Raw genomic sequence first — 23,859 nt, 5'->3', positions numbered from 1 at the left:
AGAGGCCCATAAGGGTATTTTTGTAAGCTCTGCCTAATTCAAATAATTCGATATATAGATCTTTTGCCACACCATGTTCAGGATCACTGAGCAACTGCTTGTTCTACCAAGTGCAACAAATGATCCTGTCTTCCTTGTCTTGTCTCTCGCTTTCTCAGGTTAGGACAAGGATTTTCTTTGCTATTTCGTAATATGCTATCTAGCATAGTTGAAACACCAAATTTTTTTGGATCCTCTGGCTTTTAAGTAGATCATAAACTTCAGCAAATGAAAAGTCAAGATTTTTCCTGCCTCAGCATTTATTTTTGGTCAGTTTGAGATCAGCAAATTCCAAAGTCAAGAGCTGCTTCGTGCTTATAAATTAGCCATTTAGTTTTTCATACAATGAAGATGCAAGGGCTTGTTCCTGTTATAGATGTCAAACTTTTCTCAAATAAAAGACGTGTGGGTTTATTTAGTTATTTATCTGAGAGGAGGCAATAGTTGATGGGAATGTGGCTCTTTACGGGCTTGGCTAGGTGACTCCCAGCTAGCCCGTGCCACCCTCCTCTGTCTCAACAAATAGATGGGTGCTACTGCCCTGGTTTGGAGGTGGATCTGGATGAAAGATGCAGTATCTATGAAGAAAATACATTGTCAGTGTAATTAATGAGTAATTAATGAGTAATGCAATCCAGTCACGTTCAGAGCCTCATGAAGGGCCATACGCAAATGACGTTGTGTTGATCACCATCTGCATTAGCTGTACTGCTGACTTCAACACCACCCGTGTTCATACATTGAACGTCTTGACTGCTTGGGCGATGACTACGCTTCAAATATTTTCATATAATGCTTTTTACGTATTCCCTCAAAGTTGTGGTCTCTTGAATGGAGGGAATATTATTTAAATCAGCTCTCTAATTCAAAACTTGGCCGGAGAGTAAAACTGTGCAGCATCTTCTGAAGATGGTCTGTGTGTGGAGGACACTGATGCTGTCTGCAAACCTTTACCCCCTGAGGGACACAGACGTGCCATCCCAAATCTGGTCCACATCAGCAAAGGCATGCCTGCGTGCAGTGACATCGGCTGCTAAAGCGTTCCTGAGCTGCTGCTTCACTGCACTTCTTCATTTCCACTGGAAATGCTCCCAGAAAAAAAGGGTCCAGGACATGCCTGAGAGCAAACCTGAAGTCAAATGTGCGTTTCAAATGTGGAAACACTTTTTAAAATAGCAAATGTTTTGTCAGGATTAAAGAAAAGCTTCTTGACTAGATCTTGCTGCTAGCTACCACTTCCTGGGTGCTTTATCAATCACAGAATCCCAGAATCATCGGGGTTGGAAAAGCCCTTGAAGCTCCTCCAGTCCAACCATGAACCTCACACTGACCGTTCCCAACTCCACCAGATCCCTCAGCGCTGGGTCAGCCCGACTCTTCAACCCCTCCAGGGATGGGGACTCCCCCCCTGCCCTGGGCAGCCCATTCCAACGCCCAACAACCCCTTCTGCAAAGAAATCCTTCCTAAGAGCCAGTCTGACCCTGCCCTGGTGCAGCTTGAGGCCGTTCCCTCTTGGCCTGCCGCTGGGTCCTTGGCTCAAGAGACTCATCCCCCCTCTCTGCACCCTCCTCTCAGGGAGTTGGAGAGGGCCAGGAGGTCTCCCCTCAGCCTCCTCTTCTCCACACTAAACCCCCCCAGTTCCCTCAGCCGCTCCCCATCACACCTGTGCTCCAGACCCTGCACCAGCTCCGTTGCCCTTCTCTGGACACGCTCGAGTCATTCAATGGCCTTTTTGGAGTGAGGGGCCCAAAACTGAACCCAGGAATCGAGGGGCGACCTCACCAGTGCCAAGTCCAGGGGTAAGGTCACTTATCACAATAAAGAAGGCAATATGAAAATCAATAGATGTATCAGCAGGATGGTTTGAGGACCAGGATGACCCTTCTGCTCCAGCTGCCTGAGTTTATGAAGCAGGGTGCTGCAGGTTTTGAGGAGCTGGAGTGTGTGGTACAAAGTTTACAGTTATTTGGGTAAAACAAGGCTGGAGCAGAGCTGAAATTTTCTTTGAAAGTGAAAAGTGGGGAGAACTGCAGAAGAAAAGCAATATTCAGGCTCTGGAATGATGCCCTAGATCGATGTGTGTAAACATCAAGGTAAGCTGAAGTATAGTGGAAGAAGTAAAAGTGAACATTATATTGTACAAACAAGAGCTACCATTAATAATTTACTGCTAATTGAAGCCTTAAACTTTTTGTGGAATCTGGCCTTTCTTTGGTTTCCCTCTTTAAATTGATTTTTTTTAGAGTGCATTTTATTTTATTAATAAAAGATTAACTAAAATTGTGTCAATTTTGACCTGATTTTTTTTTATAAGGTCTTTAACAGGTTAAATAATTTTGCTTCAGGTCAGGTATGTTCAATCAACTTTTAGTTACAGTGTAGCTAAAAAAGGACTAAATTAAAATGGAGGTGTTAATTGTGGAAAACCACATTGTGTTATGAATCTCTGAGCCTGTGCGTGCTATCACAGTAGAGTTTTCTGGGGAAAGGTGGGACACAGCCTTGTAGCTTGCCTAAATTAACCTTTAGCTGATGAATTGGAAGTTAATTTAATTATTGTTTGGCAGATCCAAGTGAGGGTCGAGCTTCAAATGACTTAACTGAAAAATTGTCTGAAAATTATTGAAATTTGAATGCAGTGTAAGGTCAGGAGGTCTTTCCATGTTCAAGGAGGCTTTGGCTGAATGCTATTAGCATCTGATTTGTATAAAATTAATTTAAAGGGGTGATGTGCAGATCAAGGAAGAAACATATCTTTTTGCTTTGCCTTTTTTCTTTGTTCATGCTCTCTCACGTTTGGTTCTGTGCTGTCTTACGTGAAATAAATAATTTTTGATACATATATTTTTCTCTCAGAGGATAAAATACCACTCTCTTTCCAAAGGAGAGTGTGGGGAACGGGTCTCTCGAAAGCACTTACATCCCAGTTTCACCGAAGATGAAGGCAAATCACAACTTAAGCGGTGTGGGAAGTTAAAGGGTCAGTCACCTAGACACAAGGACTGACATGAAACAAGATGGAGAAGTGTCTGTCATCCAGCGAAGCTCACATTTGCATTATTTACTCTTTTCTTTACAATTGGACTTAAGTTTAGACTTACTATTTAATTTTTTGAGACCCTGAAACGTCCACCTGTCAGTGTCACAGTTTTAAGAACACTGTAAAATATATTTATTTCTCAGTAACACTCAGCTCCTAAAGATTTTATTCACTTAGTCTGAAAAGAAAATGAAAATAACTTCATGAACTTCCTGAATCTTGCATGCCTATACATGAGTAAACCTATTCTTTTCTTTCAGGATTTTTTAAACCTCCTTCAATGTCATCTTTCTTTGCCTCTGCACTGTGTGGTAGAAGTGGGAAATACCTATATTTCTGTATATTTCTCTATATTTCTGTATACCAGAGTGGGTGAGGCGTATAAGATGGCAGATCCACCAAGAGGTGCATAGAAATACTCGCGTTAAAGTTTGTTGATGTGTTAAAAATTACTGATGCCCACCAGTATTTGAAGACTGAAGGCGTGAATGTCTTTGGGAAGCAGCGAAGCTGGTCACGGCGTTTTCAAAATAAACTAATGGTAGAGAAAAACAGCAGGGTAGGATGTTCCTTTTGTCTTGTGTCTGTAGTAGTTTGAATAATTAGTGTCTATATTAGTGGTGATACCTGTGCTGGTTCTTGAGTGCTTTGAGTGCTCCCGTAGGAAGAGGATGCAGGTGATGTCCCAGGGTGTCACCAGGGATGGGGGACAGAGTCCTCTGCCTTGGCAGTGGCAGGAGAGCGCGACGTGGAGTGCAAAGCCCAGCTCTGGTCCAGCGAGGCGAGAGCAGCCGAGCGTAGCTCTGCAGCCACTTCACAGCACAGCGAGTTCCACCTCAGCATTCACAATACAGGCGTTTTCATTTCCCTTCTTGTGCTGCTTGGAAATCCCCCGTGCAAACTCCTTTGACCGGCGCGTTGGCCTGCTGATGGCGTGGTGGCCGCCCGACGACTGACCTCTCTTGTATTTCTGTTTGCTCTTCATCTGAAGTAATTTCCTAGTGTGATGGAAGCATGTCATGCACTTTCAGAGGAAAGATAAAATAGATGAAAATGTAACCAGGTTACAGCCAGAAGGTATCCCGAGTGTGTTTGCTAGCAGCTTATTCCCATGGCATTCCTGCGGGAGTTACTCCTTCAGCTCCTTGCTGGAGTCTCAGCAGCTTCTAAGCAACTGAGCATCACTGCCATGGGGATTAGGAAGCAGTGGAAGCTCCGTGCAGTAGAGCAATACTTGTGTTTGTCTGTTTATAATTCATTTCTATTAGTCTTTTTGTTGTGCATTCATGGCCACAAGCAAGTGCTGCAAGTTATTGTGGTGAAGGAGGTTTAATTTTGCTAATCCTGTTTTATTCCCATTTCAGTGTAGCTTTTTGAATGCCACTGTGCGGTGCCTGGAATGAATTTAAAATGTATTTTTTGAATGGTATTGTCTTGCAGAATGTATAGCTCATCTGAATGTGCTTTAATACTAGATGCTGAAAAGAAAGAAATACATCCATCTGAAAATGCTGTTCGCATGGACTTTTTCATGCTGGTTGGAAATAACACCCTGCGTACCAAGCAGGGAGGAAGCACAAACCTCTTCCTCACAATACACTCAAACCCCTAACGTGATTACAGTTTTTTTATTTTGGCTAAAAAGCATTTTCTTTCATCCTTCTCAATAAGAGTGTTTCTTTTTCCTGTTTGGTACAACACCTAGTGCAAGCCAGACATATGCAATAATTTTCACCAAATTATGATTTATTTGTACTCTTTACACCCAGAAGAGCGCAAATGAAATGATGACTGCGTTGAACAAGGCATTTTATAGATGCAGCCGTGACTCAGTCCTTGCCCGGGAGCAGGTCCAGCTGTCACTGCGTGGTTCTGGGTGGAGGAACACACATTCAACTGGAAGGCAGAGGGAAGAGGGACCCTCATCAACCTTATTTCCTGAGCAGGAAGGCTCAGCTGGGTAGGACGCTGGCTCTGTGTGTGTGGGGAGGAGAATATAGGGCTGGAGTAAGATGGACCCATTGCTTCCTTGCTCTGTTGTGAGTGTCCTCAGCTCACAGATCCTCTGAAATGGCCAATGCGAAGAGCTACATTCCCGTGCTTGACTGATGGATAGGATGTGGCTTTTCGCAGCCATCTGGTATTGCTACAGGGATGTCCCGTTGATCCCTGGGCAAAGAGCCACCATTCAGCACCACAGACACATTTGTTGGGAGCATAGTCCAATGTCAGGCATCATGCTGTTAGTGGGGGGACCAGGCACCTAAAATGGAGCCGGGATATTGACTTTTCTCCTGGGAACACAAGGATGGCTGGATGGTCAGAGGTCCTCACTGGCTAAAAGCCTGTCTGGGGGAGAGAAAGAATTGCTCTGTCCCCTGAGAGGCTTTTCAAATCCCACCATCCTGGCAGCGAGGGACGTGCTCAGACAAGCAAAGCAACCAGCCACCCCCTTTGCTTGTTTTAAAGCTACAACACAATTATTTCTTCTGATGCCTCCACTTGCTTGGGTTATGAGAAAGAGTGTGTGATTGCTGCCTCTCCACCATCTCCAGGTCATTTGTGATTTATTTTTTTTTATAGATGTCTATCACATTCCCTGTCCCACTGGACATTTCTTGTCTGGACTTGAAGAGTCCTATTAGTCCTATTGTAAAACTGTGATTTAACAGTTAATTATGGCCAGGAAGTCTTTGCAACTCTATGACACCTCTCTCCTCCTTTTTCTCTTGAGTCCTGTTTGTGGCATCTATTACTTAAAGCATCATGTACTAGTAGTAACCCTTAGGCTATGTATATTACTGGTGTTTTAATTCAGAACAGTGTCACAGAATCATAGAATATGAGGTTGGAAGGGACCTCAAGGGACCACTTTGAAGGTGACTCCTACCAACGGTGTTGTTTCTATGTGCAAAGTGGTTTTGGTGCACATAGACCAGATTTCTTTCAGAAGCTTCACTCCAGTTGCCCATTGTGTGTCCTCCAACCTCTTATGGGACATACAGGTCCATACTGGTGATGGACATACCAGTAAAGGATGTACTGGTGATGTCCTTTAGACAGCTTCAAGGCATGCATTGGGTAGGGATCAGACTAAAACCCAGACTAGATCTAGTCCAAAGGAAACCCTCAAAGTACAGAGGGTGTAGCCATAGGAGCCTCAGCACAAAATGCTTTGCCTGATTATGTCTGATTCACCAAAGTATTTGTTAACATAGACATATCTTTGAATTTTTATAGTGCTTTTCCTTGTCAGAATATTTTATGACCATCAAAAATGTGAAACACCTTCTTGCCTTACTCCCACTATTGATGTGGAATCTGCATTGCAGGCTGATGGTGGAATCCAATTGCAAAAAAAAAAAAAGTCATTGATGGAGGCATTTGGGTGAAAAGGAAGAGGTTTTGGCTTCCAGGCTTGTGTTTAGAGCAGCGGTAGATGCTCCTCATGCATTGTGTTGTGCTGGCACTTCTGGGCAGCACGTTCCCCCACCTTGTTACTGTCAGACCATCTCCTCTCAGATGCTGTCAGTTTACTGAAAAAGTGAGGTGAAACGTGTCCTATGTGCTTTGGACAGGGAGAGGAATTTCACTTCGGTGCCTTGTCTGCGATGATTTGTTTGGAGAAATAACGTGCGATAGAGAGGGGGTGGTTGGGCTTAAATCAACATTCTTTTTCACTAGAGAAAAGAAAATATCCACGAATGTAGACGACTTTTTAATTTCATGTTCATATGAAGAAGTCATATGAGGTTAAAGTAGAGGTAGGTAGGTATCAGATAACGTATGTGGACACGTAACGTGTGTGTTTGTGAAGTTTGAGGTATATGTATGAGTGTGTCCTGTATCAGCCACATCCTGCACTGAAATAGCCCCCTGTGTTGCACAGCATCCTTCTGGCAGCCAAAAGCCTGGGTCTTGGATGGACGCTTATGGAAGCTGGTGTTCACCCTCTCAGGGAGAGATGACGTTGGGTTTTCTCCAAGACAAGAACTCTAAGCCAGACAGCAAACACCCGCTTGCTCATCAAGGAGACTCACAGCACTGCCTGGGGACAGGAGGCCCAAATGGCCATAAACCCCTTGTGCTTCAGTGTAAATCCCCAGCCATAGTGTCTCACAGACGTGAAGTTTTGCATTGATTTTCCCGTCAATCTTCTTAAGAGCTCCATCGCGCGTTACCGAAGCCGCTGGTGTAAATGCGTGTCTCCGTGTAGCTTTCTCTTCCAGTTTGCCTTATAACCGTGATTCCCTTTGCTTTGAGAATTGCTCCTTCTGTGCTAACTTGGGGGTGGAGGGAAGGCTAATTAATTAAGCAGTAATTGTTGTCAAGTCAATTGGTGCTAACATTTAACATTTGACTTGTTTACTATCCTGAGGTAAAGCGGAAGGAGTTAATGATCTAACAAATTGTGCATCCATCATGAGAGACTTGTTTGGAAAGAATGGTGTTATTTATGAACTGTAAAATACTACATTTTAGAAAACCCCACATTTTGAAGCAAGATCGTTGAGGTTCTTGTGTGAAATTAATACTAGATAGCTGTGGAGACAAGTGTGTCGCCTAATAAAGCTTAATGACTGATTTTCCCATTAATCAGAATTGAGAATGTGCTTCATTAAGATAATTAACTGAGCCAGTTGCTTAACTGACAGTTAGTAGACACAAATTCCCAAGTTACTTGCTTTCCTCTAAATAAAACTCACACGAAGCTAACCCAGCACTGCTTCATCATCTTTATTGGAGAGAGAAACAGAAGGGCTGTTAAAATCTCACTGCTCGCGTTAGGTCTGTGACTGCATCTCCCCATCTGGGACAGCGGTGAGGTGTGGTGGGTGCCACTGGGTGCCCTGCGCAGCGTTGAGCAGGACCCAAGCCCTGGGCTCGAGGTTATTATAGTCAATTCACGCCGAAAGCTCACAAATATTTGCCGCTCTCCATCTCGCCAGCAGCAAACGGTCTTTTATCTGCTAATTGCTGAAAGGTCAGGTCTTCATTGTGGTTGTTTTTGTCACCAAGAACTATTAGCTTCTCCAAGGGGGAGAATTCCTTGTCTGAATTTGTGGCTTCTCCTCTTTGTTCATTGCAAGCTGGAAGTGGGGTCATGAGTCTTGGGCCCCCCTGAAGGCAGGGATGTATAAGATTAATTTGCTCTGGGTACATTTGTAGGCAGAATATGCAGCGCTGAAGAAGTTAGGGGAATTAACTGAGAGATCCAAAACTTGAATTATTAAATATGCTATCTGGCTGTAACGTCTACTTGTAAATCCTTTCCTTCGCAGCTCTCTGTGTCTTGAATGATAACGTGGTAATGCTATGACGTAGCAGAAGACTCTTTGTACAGAAGACGACTCTGGAGCTAACGTAAGGCGTTTGTCTCAGCTCTGCTTCTCTTTTGTCCTCAGAGTTCCCGGTCTTCCACCATGAACCCTGTTTACAGCCCCGTCCAACCTGGGGCTCCCTACGGAAACCCGAAGAACATGGCGTATACAGGTAGGACCGGTGTTCGGTGGCTCTTTTGTGAATGTCCGTGTTCGGTGGTGAGAGCAGATGATCATTAATGAGTGGTTAATCCCTTAACGAAGGGAGGAAGAGTTCCCATCAGGGAGCCAGATGGGAACGTGACTTGCAGGAAAAACTCTTCAGTAAAGCCAATGCAGCAAGGTTAGTGAGAAGAAATGGATCTGAATTCATAAGAAGAGGATGCCCTGGAAATCCTAAAGAAAAGGATCAAAAGGGGGTTTCTTTAGACAAACAAAACACACAAGAAGTTGCTGGGGAAGTCAGCTGGGGGCCTTGCCTCCAGAGCTGAACTGAGTGACTCGGGTGCATGTGCTGGAATAATCCTGCCATAGAAATGAGGATCCCACAGGCGAGAGCTTGTTATTTGGAGAACGTGTAGTTATTGTTCTAGGTGGTGATTTAAACTGCATTATTGACTGATTTTTTTTATTTTCAAGTTACGCTTTGGTTGAGTTAATCTTATGTTGAACAGCAGCTCTGATGTCTGTTTGAAGTCCATCTTTAGAACTGAGTTGTCTAAAAATGTCATCTTTAATACTTGAAAAAGGCACTGAAATATGTTTACCATAATTATGTAACTAGTGGGGAACTAAAGTGTACTGATACGGAAAAAGATTTAGCTCAGGGAGAAATAGTTCTTTGGAAGAAGAAAATCTCAGTTTAGGTGTATCTGTGATTTTCCCCGTGGATTATGTTTACCGTGTGTTCTTCTGATCTTGTAAGCACCTTACAAAACCAGCCTTGGAAGACTCCTTCTAACGTTTTGTTGAGTGTGATCAGCTATTAAGTGTCATACCGTGTTAAGACTTCCTTCTTTGTATTTGCATTGCCAGTTGTATGAGTTGACTTTTACCTAATGTGTGAAATTGCTTGGGAATGTGCTTTTCTGGGGGAGAGTGGTCAAGAGCAAATGGAAATGAACATCAAATGCTCTCAGCTACTTCATTTACAAACTCTTCTCATTGACTTCGGTAGCTGCTTCAGCCCGTAGATCAGTAGGGCTGGCTGCGTCGCTGCGAGGAGACCTGTCTGATACTCTGCGGAGCAGAGAGTTCCTCAAAGGCGTTTTGCCCCATTTTCATTCACCCTTTCTTTTTCCCCATCAAATTTATGCATGCTGCTTTGTTGGAGATGCTGTAGCTCGGGGGAACTTTGGTCTCACAGTCAAAGCACTAGAGGCTTGGAAAAAAAATATTTCTGTGAATAATAGTCTCTTCAAAAATACCACCATTGTAAGAGGACTGCAGGCTCCAGCGGTGCTTGGGTGATAGAATGAGCTCATAAGTGCACAGTTATTTTCCTGCACTAGAAAGAACAGCAATTTTGTGCTTTCCAGCACAAGGGTGGTTTGGAGAAGCGTCCACTTCTCTCCTGCTTTATTTCCTTTTTTTTTTGCATGTGTTCAAAGCTCCACCTTAATATCTGTGGAATGTAGATTTTCTATATTTGATTTCATACAAGCCTGAATGTTTTAGAAGCTGCTTTCTGGCGCTTGATAAGACAATTTTATTCAAATATTGAGGTGCAGATTGGATAGTTTGTACCTTGACCTTTCTGGAAGGAGAATTTTAGAGAGTGGCTTCTGGTTTAGATGAATGAATTCTACATGACTGCATTCTGAATAATGGCAACGTCAATAGGATATTATCTTCTAAAATAACCTGCTGGTTAATAACCATGAAGATTATTCTGTGCACTTAAACATATAAAGCTATTGTCTCCCTTGGCCAACTTGTGCCAGCTCTGGTAGGGATCATGGCGAGGTGGCCCCCATGAGACTGGTTTCCCCCCAAACCATCAGACTTCAGGCATTTGTCTTCCAGAGTTTGTGGTAAATGAAGGGAGATCAGTGGTGTATGTGCACGATAACCTTGGGAGAAAAAAGTTGGAGGCAGATCAATGTAACAAGGTCCTTTCTTATGTCAGTAGAAAAACAAAGAAGGGAAGAGTCAAGTGACTGCTTGAACACAGGACACCGAAGTAGGAATTGAATGATATTAGTGCTTGGTTTTTCTATTGCAGAGGTGTAAGGTAAGGAGTCAGCGGGCTGAATTCTTACAATGAAGTCCCAAAATAGATAATAGGTTAAAAAGTGTTTAAACGAAGAGTCATTTTCTTTGCTAGGCAAATAGTATTACAAAACCTTTCAAATACGAATTTGTTTCAATATTTAATAAAAGACCTAAAGTTGTACTGCAAAAAAGGGGGGAAAAAATTAAATTCTTTCCTCTATATATCAAAGACAGGCAACTCCAGAGGGTGGCATGAACAATTATTAAAAGAAAGCTGCCACGTCTCTGGCGTTACAAGTGCCAGGCTCTGTCTATCTAATTCTTGCTTTCTGTTCTTAGACTTCATTCACATCGCTTTAACTTGCGTCATTTAGCTACGTATCAGCTTCTAATATAGCCACAAGCTATTCTGGAGGATATTTAAGCTCAGAGAGATGAACAAAATAGACTTTCCACAGGAGGAGCATGAAGTTAAAGAGTTTGTAGATACTTCCTTCTCAGATTGCTTCCAAAATAATCGCTAAAGCATATGACATGGTAGATCTGGAGGGGATGTTGACTGCCATCGCGTGTGCAAACCCCTTCCATGGTGCTGGGAGCTCATTACAACTTTGGGGCTTCACGAGCGTCTCAGTCCTGATCAGCAGTTGAATTGGAAGTTTGCTCAGAGCCCCTAATTTGAAATAACACATCAGCAAACCATTCCCATGATCATTTCATGAGACAGAGTGTATGACATCTGTCCCAAAATTTTAATTGGGATGTGATATAGCATTTATACAGTATAAGATAGAAGTTTTTTGTTAATCTCATCTTTTTGCAGTAGTGGCAGACACTGAAAAAAAAATTAATGCCAAGCTTTATATTAGGCAAGAAAGAGAAAGAAAAAAACCTGAAGTGTAATAAAGTTGAGGGTAAAGGTTGTTAGCCCTAGGCTATGTTCTCTATTTGCTTTAGAGTTCAGGTTTTTTACCCCAAATCTAGTACAGCACATGTATTACTTAAATTTTTGTCTTCAAAGATCATGCATAAACCATTAATTTCTGACCTTGTGGAATAAAACTCATGTGGGATATATGTGGAAAGAAAACAAGGATGGTAATCAGGATACTGGCGGGTTGAATTCTATGCTCTTGTGGTTTTTTAGTGTAAATGTGAATGCTTTATATAGAATAGCTTGCTTTTGGTTGAAATAATCAGTTTTAATCTGATTTTCTTTTTGTTCTCACTTCTTTTTGTTTTCCGTACCTGGTGGGCTAAGGAGCGACGTCCATTTCAAGATAAATACAAATATTTGTACCAAATTGGCTGCTTGTGTGTTAGGGAGAATGGGAAATCCTTGGCACACACTCAAGTACTTGAGGTACCATACGTCTAGTCAGATACTTCATTTTTCCATTTTGATTTTCCTTACAGGAAGCACGAAGGACAGTTATTTCCTAAACGATTTTTAGGAAAAAGTGTGGTCTGAGTTAGGTGAATTTTAATGGGAAATTCTAATTAAGTTAACAAAAGGAAGTTTTAAAATAGAGTTATTGAGTGAAACAAAGTCAGAAGTGTTAAGTTCATAAGAGAAATGTTTATTGAAACATTCCCCATATTTGAACTAATAGTTTTATTAAGCAAGGGTGGTTTGTCATGTAGTTAGTATGTCTCATTTTTCAGGTTCCTTATGACCCAGATCTGTTGAATCGCAACCTCCTTCCCGTTTTTTCTCCTAAACTGAAAGAGCAGAATAAGCCTTGTGCGTTTTCTGCTGGCGGTGCTTTCTCGCTGTTGGATGAGCTGCTTGTTGAGCTGAGCTGAGGTGACATGCAGACAATATTCTTGCTGCAGATGGAGCTACATCTGTCCAACACCGGGTTTGTGCGAGTCCGGGTTCCTCGTGCTCGGCTGGCGACTGCTTCCACTTCGCTAATTTGGTGTATTTTAGAACATCAGCAGCAAACAGTGTTTGAGTGTTGTTTACTATTTAATTAAAACAGACTGTAATTAACTCAGATCTTCATGTAAGCTATTGTTTTAATTGAGGTTAACTTTAAAATGTATTTAAGGACTCCCATTTGCTTTTATATTATTGGTAGAATTCACTTTACCTGCCCCAAATGTGAGCTGACTGGTTTTCATTTGGCACGGTATCCTTCCTATTTTCTTGCATCCACGTTTGCTAAGGCACCAGTCCTGCAGCAAATAGATTAGCTCGTTGGTGTGGAATCAGGGATGAAGAATCAGTCTCTCCTGTAGCTTGTTTGACTTCAAGCGTGAAACTATAAAAGTGTTTGTTATAGCTCACACTATTATCATTTTCCCTGCCAGAGGCTGATTAATATGCTGATAAGATGCTGTGATTCATGAACCTTCAGTAGACTGACTCTGTATTCGTCGTAGTTATTACTAAATAATAAATGATAATAAAATCCAAGAGCCCAAAGATGTGAAGCTGGTTAGTAAGTCTCCAAGGAGTTTGTGTCACATCGCTCTAGCGCACGACACTTCCCAGGTCCTGCTGCAGCACCAACCTGCTCAGAAGAGACGTTCTCCAGCTCAAGTTTTTTGCTGATGGAAGCCCTTGGTTTGCTTTTGAGAAACAGCTCTGCTCAGGCTCTATGTGCCATGAAGCAATATTTCTGTTCCCCCTCTCAGTTATTGAAGGTAAGGGAAGAATGCTTTTATTCTGTAGGTTATTTGACATTTTAGAAGGAACAGGACAAGTTCAGAAAAATCACTAAACAATATGGATATATTCTCTTCTGTTCCTTCTTTGACCACAGATTACTGATGCTACTTTTCCAGATGATTGTCCCCCTTCACCTTTTCCCACATCTGACCTTCTGCTTGCTCTCTGACAAAAATTCACACTTTTATTTCAAACTCCCTGTACTAGTCCTAAATCCCTGCTGTGGAAGCACCAGTACTTTTGTATCTGATGCACACACCGTTTGACCCTGCCTGGGGTCTCTCCTGGTCACCCAGATTCAGAATTGTTTTGCCCAGTTTTAGGTACCTGCAGCATGGATGTGAGTGTTCCCCCAAACTGCTTTAATGGTAAGGGGCAAGAAAAGAGCATCTCCCATGTGGTCTGTTGTACTTGATGAGCCAGTGGATTGTGTCCTAGAGGTGGTCGTTTCTGATATTGAAAGGTGTATTGATGACTGACTCAGATGTAGACATCTACACAAAGTGGTCTGTGTTTGGTCTTGAGTCCCATCCCTGGGTTTGTGTCTGAATTATTTACTGCAGGTCTTCTAAAATGGTAAAATCTGTTTTAAAGAGATTCTGTCTTGACCAGGTTATGTGCCTGGCTCTTGGGTAGGAAGGGAAAGGCAAACGTTGCACCAGGGAAGGTTTAGGCTAGATATTAGGAAACATTTCTTTACAGAACGGGTTGTTAAGTGTTGGAATGGGCTGCCCAGGGAGGTGGTGGAGTCCCCATCCCTGGAGGGGTTGAAGAGTCGGGTTGACCCAGCGCTGAGGGATCTGGTGGAGTTGGGAACTGTCAGTGTGAGGTTCATGGTTGGACTAGGTGATCTTCAAGGTCGTTTCCAACCTCGATGATTCCGGTATTCCGTGATTCTGTATCTTCAGAGGTGTGAGGCAAGGAAGGATTGTAGCTCTCTTTCTAGGCTGGTACTCCCCCAACATGTAAAATGAGGACACCTTGCACACTGAAGGCCAGCTGGGCCGATCATTTCTGAAACACAAGGTTTTCAGCACTCTCTAATCCCTACAGCCCATGTCCATCGCTGTGGTCTCTCCTCAAGGCCATCAGATCAAGGTTGTTTGAACTAGTGAGGACGCTTGGTCCAAAGCTACGTAGGTCACTGATCTTCACACCTCTTTGGTCTTGCTCAGGAAAGAGGGATGTGCAGCTTGGTGACAGCTGAGGACAGTGTGGCAGGAAGCAACACAAGGAGTCCTCAAGAAGGAGGGTCCCACCCTCCTAAAGGGCATAGAGAAGACAAACAAGTCTCTGTTTCTTTCAGGAACCAGCAGATCACAGAGTACAAATGTGAGCTGCTGTCATCAAGAAGCTTTTGTTGGGGGGCAGTGTTCAAATGGCCTAATCCTCTAGTTTTGATAAATAAAAACGTGCGTTTCAGAGTTGTGATACTGAATGTGCTTGTCCTGTTGATAGTCAATTAGCCATGATCAATTAGCCACCCATTGCTGAAGGTCGATAAGGAGTTCACTTCTCCAGGTGTGGCTCAGTGGGTGCTACTGCAGGGTCCTCATCTCCATCCTGCAACTCTCAAGGGGTTTCCACAGAAATCTCTTAGGGTCAGTGTCACCCTGTCTGGGGCAGTTTATCCTTATATATCCTTAAATCCAATCAGATACAGGCTGGGAACTCTCCGCTCTTCCGCCTCCGTTGCACATAAGGCTTGGGAATCCTAATGGCAGCATCTGAAGGTACTGGATACCCTCATGACTTCTCCCAGGGCTTTTCCTGAGCTGTCAGGTGGAGCCCCCACCCTTCCTGTGTCTTTGCAGCAGGAATTCCCTCGTCTCTCTTCTTAATCAACCTTATTCCTTTTACTCAAGTCCTTTTTCCATTTTGCTAATTGTATCCATCATGCGTTCAGGTTTCTGCTGTGGACCTTCCGCTGCTTCTCCACTTGTTTTTTGTCTCGGAGAGGGCTGGAAGGTAGCACCCTCCATCACCCCCTTCCTTGGCTTTTGGGGAAAGATTATCAGCCAAGCCCCTCTGCTGCTCTTCTGGTCCTTCTCCTTCTTGCATTGCTCGTTCCCTGGAGCCTTTCACTCCATCCCAGCTATTTTTCTTGCTCTCTTGCAGCCTGTCAGCCAGGCCCAGCTGGCAAACACCTGCACAAGTCCGGAAGAGCCGGACTTATTTCTCCAGGAGGAACCTGACGCCTTTTAATAAAAGGTCTTTGTGCGACTGGGTTCTGTTTAGCTGCATTTCCAAAGTGGATTAACCTAGACTGCCCAGAGGCGTTTTTAGTGAGCCTCAGCAGCACACCAACGTGAAATAAATATTCAAGGGTAGCTGCTCAGCAAGTTTTATCCTGCACAAGATTCACCAAAGTATTTCGGGGAAGCAGAGGAGCAGTCTGAAGCAAGGAAGACTTTGAATCACATTTGCGATTCATCTGTGATGTTGCTGTGAGGCCCAGTATGTTCTTCCTCAAGTAACAAATGTGTCATCTTCATTGGAAAGCATAAAATAGTCTTATTTCTGATGATTTAAGGAGAAGTCCTGGCTAAGAGCTTTACCATTTGTATGTAGGAAAGCGTAGTGTCTCCCTGTGTCACTTGTCAAACTTTTTTTTACACTGTCTGCAAGGTCTGGGTTCATTTGCTTTCTAATTTAATTGATTTTCCTGCTTCTTCAAGTGGCAATCTCTCTGTGGGATTTTTGAGAGCATTGAGAAAGATATATGACAGTAATGTAATTTTAATTTACAGTATAATGCACGCGTGTGGTTATAGTTACAAGATTTTGTGATAGAGAATAGGTGTGGCTGGTAGGCAAATATGTGAGTCAACATATTAAATTCCTACTTTCTTTTCTGTTGGTGGAAAGGCATCGGTTTGATACTCTTCTTGTGTGTCTGAAATCTTGGAGATCTTGCAGAGGGAGTCCCAAAAGAGTTAAGGATTTGTGCGAGCTGATGCTTTTAGGTTTTGACCCATACTGGCAGGCTGCACAAGTCTGAAGCAAAAATTGTACAGCCATCAGGGTCTTAATTCTCTCTAAATCGTTGCAGAAAGGTGGAGAACAGACATGCAGTCAACTTCCCAGCCGTTGCTCTGGGCTGTAGGTTGACCAGCGCTGCTTGCCCAGGGTGGGTTTCCTCTAGGACCCTCCACACCTCTGCTACTGCTCGTGAGTGAGCCCTGCTCCGTCCTCTTTGGGCAGGGAAAGCTCCAGTGCTTCCTCCAGCACATGAGCTCTCCCACCCATGATTTGAGACCTCTGCACGCTCCAGAAGAGCAAGACGCATCCCTAAGCCAGGCTGTTTGCTGCACTCCCAAATTACAGACTCCCAAGTGGTGTCATTTTTTTTCCCCAAGGTGAAACCACAACATTTGTTTAGACATAATGATTAACAGAGGGAATCGGCACCGTCCACCCTTGGGTCATCGGTTTTGTTGGCAGGACAGGAGGTGTGGGGTTCTCACGTGTGTTTCTATCCTACTCTGTGTCATTTGTATTCGTTGTTGAACCTCAGACACAACTGCACATGTGAGGACTGACCTGATTTACACTTGACTGTTCATTTAATTTATTGGTATGTTGAAAGCCGGTAGCCTCCAATTTTGTAGAAGACAGAAGGATGTTCTGATAGGATTTCTGCAGTTGGCTTTTAATCCTCTTTTGTGTACTTTTTGTGGGACAAAAATAATTCTAGGCTTGATTTCAGCCTTTGTTATTAACTTAAAATTAAAATTTTGCTGCATTATTCTCGGAAAGGCTAGGCCTTTGATAACAGATTAGTTCTTTGGCCACGGAAACCAAGTTCTTTCAGAACTGCTGTGTGCGAAGAGGATAAACTTGACGTTTTTCCTTTCTTTTTGGCATTCCTCAGCACATTTCTGGGGAGTGCCGAGGAACGCGAGGAAAATGGCTTTGATGCTGAAGCAGGCAGGGTTGGTGATGCTGAAGCAGGCAGGGTTGGGGTGCTCTCCTTCTTATTTTTCCTTCTGCTTGTAAGATCTTCATGCATGTCTACTCCTTCCATTGGTTGAGAAATGCCATTTCTGGATTTAATTAGGTGATCCATTGCTTACTGGTTCTGTAAAACAGGAATTTTAAAGTGTGTTCAGGGTGTTGAATTGATTTCAGGGCGATTAAAAATGTATGAAGTGGGTACAGTGAATATTTTTCCTCTGGCGTTTCTTCATGTTTATTAATTGGTGTGTATAGAGCAGACAGGAAAATCATACTTGACTGGGAGAAGAATGAGCTCTGACTTGTGTAGACTCTTGTTATTTTTATGTTTAAATGCATAATTCTCGTACAGGAATACTTCCAAACAACTCGCTGAATTTCTCAGTGTTGGAAGCTGTTAGAGTTTCAGTGCTCTGCTTAGTTGATCAACGATGCCTAATTCACCATCTTCATAATAAATTAACTCATGGACTTTCTTGAAGTCATAAAAAGCATAAAACCCCTAAGGAAATGAGGGACAAATTTTCTTGTTTGGGGAGCAAGGGAGAAGGAAGCAGAGGGGTTTTGGGTGAGATTAGGGTTATTTATGAGTGTGTACGATAGCCGTAGGCTGTATTTGGGTGGTTCTCCTGCCAATGGCAGCACCGTTGGATGATGGACATGGAGGTCACCCCACTGCACTCACCTACGGATAGACGCAGGTTGCTGTGCAAAACAGGTCTTGGTAGACAGAAGAGTTGCTGGCATATACCCGTGTTTCAAGACAAAAGACTTTCTTTTTAGTGTTAGAAATGGAGACATAGTAAAGCTCCTTTGAAGAAAATAATTCATAACACCTCGGTACGTACGCGTGGTAGACTCAGCTGGTTTGGAGATCGGTCCAACTGATGTCAACCTTCCAAGGGGTTTCATAGAAACTTCAGGGAACATCCTTCACTCCTTGTTTTGTAACTGTTTGTATAAGGTTTTACACGCTTTTGAGTTTCCCTGTGTTGTAAATAAACAGAATAGCCTCAGATCTTAAAAGCAAACAAAAGTCATGTTATGTTTTCCTGAATGACCCCATTGTGTGCCTTTTAATCCTACGTGCTCAGTTAGTACGTGGAACTGGTTTATGCTCTGCCTCATTTCTTGGCTACAATATTGATTTTGTTTTTCCCCGTAGTGGAAAAGAAATAAAAAGATTAAACGACTAGGGCTGAAAAGGGCTGGAGAAAACGTGTATAAGGCAATGAATAAAAAAAAAGATGGGTGGAAAAAAAGAGATGGCCTTGGAAACATGTTTTGAAGGGGAAAGTACTCCTTCATTTAAAGAAAATAAAAGGTGAACGGAGAATTTTCTTGTGTGTCGGTTACTTCTGTAGAGTATTGGCACATAATCTGAAATTCTTCACTCGCTTGAGGAAGAAATAAGCTTTATTTTTAAGCCTGAGCCCTACCAAAGCTCTGTCTTATGTAGCGCATAGACAAATTCTGACCAGTGATTTAGGCTTTTAAAGTCCATATTCAGTATTAAAATTGGTGGATGTATTTTTTTTTTTTTCCTTGTTTTGATTCTTAGTCTCTGTATACCACAGAATGAAACTCCTTTTTGGTGGCTTTGTTAATTTATAGTGTGTTTCTAAGCCATCTTATTTTTCTTTGGTTTAGCCATGGTTGCATTGTTTTACAACATTTAACACTTCTTTTCCTATATGTTCCCTTTACTTCTGTTTATTTTCCTTTATGTTCACTTTACTTTGCTGCTGAACGACAAGGAGCCTCTGTATAGGCAGTCAACGATGACGTTGGCCATCTTGGTGTCGTCTCTGTGACACTTCGGTTCTCCATGCCTCTAGGTCATATTGCCAAGTCACGTTTGATTTGCCATACATCAAATCTTAACCTTATTTTGGCCTCGTTGCTTTCTAAACCCCCATAATTATTTCCTCCCTCCCCATAACTACCTCTGGATGTCCAGTTTGCTCTGTTGAGAAAGCTGCTGATGTGGGTGGTGTTCCTGCCATGAAGCCCCTCTACTGAGAGGTTATTTTAGGGAGCTTCCTCCCCTTGCTTCTGATCCAGCACACCTCCTTTCACGAAACCATGGCATTTATCTTTCAGTGGTAGCAAGTATGGAAAAAATACTTGATCAGTTTTTTAAAATCCTTCCTTCTGGAGGTGAAGAGCACCAGCATCGGCTGGCAGAAGTCTGTCAGCAGTTGCTAAATGGGTCAGTGATTCTCCGCAGAGCACTTTGGGAGCCTCCGCCATGGGCACCGTGGAGCTGAAGTGTGACCTTGTCATTGTGTGAATTTGAGATGGGGGTTGTTCATAAAACAAAATGAAAATGTCTCCTAGCACTGAAACCCCGTGCCTGCTCGGAATCTCTCGGTTGTAAGTTAAAATCTCATCGAGTCTAAAATAAATGGCTTTTTCTGCATATTTTTTCCTGCCATTTGCAGTTCAAATTCATATCCTCCCTTGTTTTTCTCTGTGCATACTTGCACACCACACACTCAATGCCTCTTAAATCCCCAGGTGCTTCAATTAAATGATTGAAAATAAGCTCCAATACTGCCTCATGATCCGTTGAAAACCGTTAATATTTGCTGCCTTTCCTCCCCCCCCCCCCTTTTTTTTTTTTTTTTTTGTCTGGCACAGCAAGTAAGCGGTTAGATACTTGTTATATTTTTGCAGTCTGTAGGTAATAAATTAAAATTTTGTGGCTTGACTTCTGGAAACATGTTTGTAGATTAAATATTGAATTTTTCTCCTCTCCGGGTGCACAATTATTTTTTACACCGTGTGCAGTCAATGCGATACAGTGCAGAGGTCTATACATCCAGAAACGTGATCTGGTTCGGGGTCGTAAAAGACTTTTATAAGCTTCAGAAATAGTTCCCCGGTTTGTACCAGTTCTGTAAATTACCGAGTCTATTTTTCTACTGTGCTTTGTACCTAACATCTTAGTTTTAGTTTAATGGGGCTCAGCTTTCCCAAAGTGGCGCGGTTGAGCTCTGGCTTGTTAATCTGTTTTGCTATGCTGTTTGCATTAGATTTGCCTCATCTGAAACCAAAATCAGGAGTTGCTTATATGCAAACGCATTCATATACTTATTTTAAAGCGCGTGTGCCTGCCTTTCCCTCTCCCTGCGCTTGCTGGCATTCGGCCTCATTTCATCTCATGCAGTACTGGGCTAGAATTTTAATGTCTCTGCGGCCAGCGATGATTTATTAGATCCCAAAGCCCTGGCTCAGAGTGCAGGAAGAAAATATTGCATCAGTGAGCTGGCTTGGCACTGCTCGAATAAATGAGTCCTGAAAGACTCTTTAGTGCTACAGCCTTTTTTTTCCTTCCCCTCCCCTTGCCCCCACCGGTCCTTCCCCCGTCCCCGACCCCTGAGTTTCTGCCGATGTTGAGAAGTGCTCGTTTCCTTGCAGGAATTGCCATCTCCGGGTCTTTTTACGATAAATGCATTTGTCAACAGCCTCATCATAAAAAGCCCTTTGAATCCCCATGGTTGCTTCGCACGAGGCCGAGAAGGAGCTGTAATCCTCAAGTGAGGAAAAAATGAAGCTTTTGTGGCAGGGTGCAAGGTTGGGCTCCTGGTGATGGACTGGTGGTGCCGTAGCATGGCAGTGGCTGGGGAAGATGTCCCTGTGGTCCCTGTTCTGGCCAGCACATTGTGCCATCAGCTCTGTGCTCAGCACCTTTTTGGGGCGGCACGCTGCCAGAGCAGCCCTGTGGGTCACTGTGGCTCAGAGCTGAGCTCTCCGGGGGGATATTTTACCTACTGGAAGTTTTCAGAGTCTTTGGAAAACATGGTTTCTCCATTCAGCTTATAGTATCCAATAAATCTTTGTTTAGCTGGGAGGAAAATTGTGCTACTGCTTGAAATGTCCCCGCGGGTCAAGGCACGATGAGTTATGTGTTATCTGTCACTGTGGTTTTTTCTCTTGTATGTGCTGATGGCGAGGTGATTTAATTTTGTGAGTATGTTTTGCCTTCTTCACAGGACGGGAGTGAGAGCAGTAAACGTCGGCGTTGTCACTGCTTCGCCACTGAAGGGAGTGGCTTTGGGCATCTCTGCTGTCGGTGTCACTGCGCTCCCGGCCACCCTACTGACATCTCACTGTGGTGGGCTCCTCCATGGGGCAGCTGTCTCTACTTGTCATTTAAAGTATAGTATAAAGGAGCTAATCCCACTGCTTTAAACTGAAAGAGGGTAGATTTAGATGAGGTATACGGAAGAAGTTCTTCCCCGTGAGGGTGGTGAGAAGCTGTGGCTGCCCCCTCCCTGGAAGGGTTCAAGGCCAGGTTGGACGGGGCTTTGAGCAACCTGGGCTAGTGGAAGGTGGCCCTGCCTGTGGCAGGGGGGTTGGAACTGAATGATCTTTAAGGTCCCTTCCAACCTGGAAGTTCTCAGAAGATTTGAGTTGTGGGCAACGGTTATTGGTTGTGAGGGTTGGAGGGAGAAGTACAAGAATGAAACCCTGGAGTAATGACAAGTGAAGATCTTTGTAACTCATAGTTAAGAAATTCTCTTTAGTAAGTAACCAAAGGCAGCTCCCGCCTTATGCTTGATTTGTTGCCATCCATTTACACTCAAAAATGATGTTGCTGTCTCTCGTTATTAGAAACCTAATGTATTGCAGAGAAGAGCATCCATCTCTAGGGAGAAGTTGTCGATTTTGGTGGCATTCCCAGGAGATGCAGAGCACATGATAACTGTAAATGAAAGCAGATAGGGGAAAAAACTGATTTTTAACAGCCTAACAATGAGTTGTTTCATTCAGAAAGATAGAAGTGTATATGCATCCGAACTTCTGTTTACCTCTAGTTTCTTCTTATTTCCAATTAGTAACTATTTCTTGACGTGAAGACCCATTTTGTGCCGTGTGTTGAAGGTGTGGGTAGAGATGTGTGTGCTGTTCGGGCATTCGGTTGCCAGAATAATTTTTCTCTCCTCTCAAAACAGTTAAGGAAACAGTAGTATAATTAACTATCATAGTAATTCCAGGGTGAACAGAGGAATTTTTCATAAGCGAAGACACAATAACGGTTATGTGTTCTTTAGACAAGGCATGGTTTGCTTTGAGCCTATGAATATAATCCAGGGTCTAGGACTGCTGGACTCAGACTTACAGTTGCACATCTACAGCATCTCATTGAACGCTTGAGCAGCAGGTTGGTGACTCTCAGGTCTCTTACAGCCATCTGAGACAAATCCAGATCTTAGGTGGGGGGATTGTTCTTCGCGATTACTTATCTCTTTCTGTTGGCTTCAGAGAGTTTAGGATAACAGCGCTTCTCACACAGGGACCTCAGTTTGACGCTTGACCTTTGGTACATGCAGTTGAACCTGGTAAGTTTGTCTCTTCTATTCCAGCCCCTGACCCCAAGGTGCCGGGAGTTAAATCATAAAATCAGTGGTTGACGTGTCCCTGTCTGGTGGGAGGGAGAGAGCAGAAATAACCTTTCTGCTTCTGTGTCCAAGCAAACACTTGAAGGTCAGCGGTGCTAGCTAGCTGTAAGTGATGGAGGCTACAAGAGGGTCCACGTGTGTTACACTCTGTTTTTGATACCAGTTTTCAAAGGTGGGAGTTGTCTGTGTCATGCAGCTTCTTGCAACGTCTTTAGCAAAATGCAGATGAGACGTGCAGAAGGGGAAGGTGACTTATTAAAAAAACCCGACACATGCCTCATCTCCCTCTTGCTATTCTGTCATACTTGCAACGCCAAGATAAATGTATTCGCAGAGTCCGCCAGGACCACATGCATGCCGGATGGAGAAGGCGGCTTGCAGCCGTCGAGTCCTCGTCACATCTCTTGGGTCTCCCTTGATTGGCAAAGACCAGCTGGTTTTTAGATGTGCCATTTGTACCCTTTGGGAGTTGACGGTGATTGAGATCTTTCTCCTCTTCATCCTGTCTCGCCTCTTGTCAGTCATTTGTCAACACTGCTGATTTACTAACTGTCCCTTTTTCCCTTTGTCTGGAGGTCTTATGGCTCTTGGCCTTTTTTTTTTTTTTTTTCCCTGGTTTGAGTGTCCTGAGAAACTGGACATACTGTGATTTTTAAATGTGCTGTGATCTTAATGACCTGCTGACACAGGTGCCATCAACATGTGCTTTTCTCTTAACCGTGTTTTTGCCATTTCTTCAACAAAGAGCTGCGTTATTCTCTCTGGCAGCCATGGGAATGCCTCCACTGAGATAAAACAGAATCTTAAAAATGCTGAAACTAGTGAAAATAAATGATAAGCAGTGTAAAAATGAGTGGCTGATGACAGGTATGTATGAAGGGTAACACTAGTCGAGTTCCCGCTCCCGTCGCAGGGAGGAGAGCCCATGGGCATGGGGCCGCCATTCGCTTTCCAGCTTTCCCAGTGTTCCCACGCCAAAATCCACTTGCCAAAAGGCAGGGCCTCCAGAGAAAGAGGGCAAAGCTGGCATCAGCATGGCCTCACTAGCTTGGTCCGATTAGTTTGTCTCCATTAAAACAATAAATCATTTGCGTTGCTGCTTCCTTGAGTGCTAGTGATGCTTCTGCTGGAGCGGTTGGCCCAAGTGACCTGCCCGCTCCCTGCCAACGTTTCTGCTACTTGTCCCGTAGTAATGATAACAT

At 43.4% G+C, this 23,859-nt stretch overlaps 1 protein-coding gene across 5 annotated transcripts in view; it reads left to right on the top strand.

The window, feature by feature from the left end:
- FAM168A (family with sequence similarity 168 member A) overlaps window positions 1-23,859 on the top strand; it is a 224,211-nt gene that overhangs the window by 103,575 nt on the left and 96,777 nt on the right. For all 5 annotated transcript variants that reach the window (XR_012622175.1, XM_074816531.1, XM_074816528.1 and 2 more), the window contains one exon: window positions 8,486-8,573. Coding sequence is in view for 4 of the 5 variants with exons in the window: in XM_074816531.1 (XP_074672632.1) it covers window positions 8,504-8,573 (70 nt within the window). In the remaining variant the exon portion in view is untranslated. The remainder of the gene's footprint in view (window positions 1-8,485; window positions 8,574-23,859) is intronic.

Source organism: Strix aluco, chromosome 2, assembly GCF_031877795.1.
Source record: "Strix aluco isolate bStrAlu1 chromosome 2, bStrAlu1.hap1, whole genome shotgun sequence".
NCBI classification, from domain to species: Eukaryota; Metazoa; Chordata; class Aves; order Strigiformes; family Strigidae; genus Strix; species Strix aluco.
The sequence above is the reverse complement of the archived record's forward strand: the minus strand, read 5'-3'. Positions and strand labels throughout refer to the sequence as shown.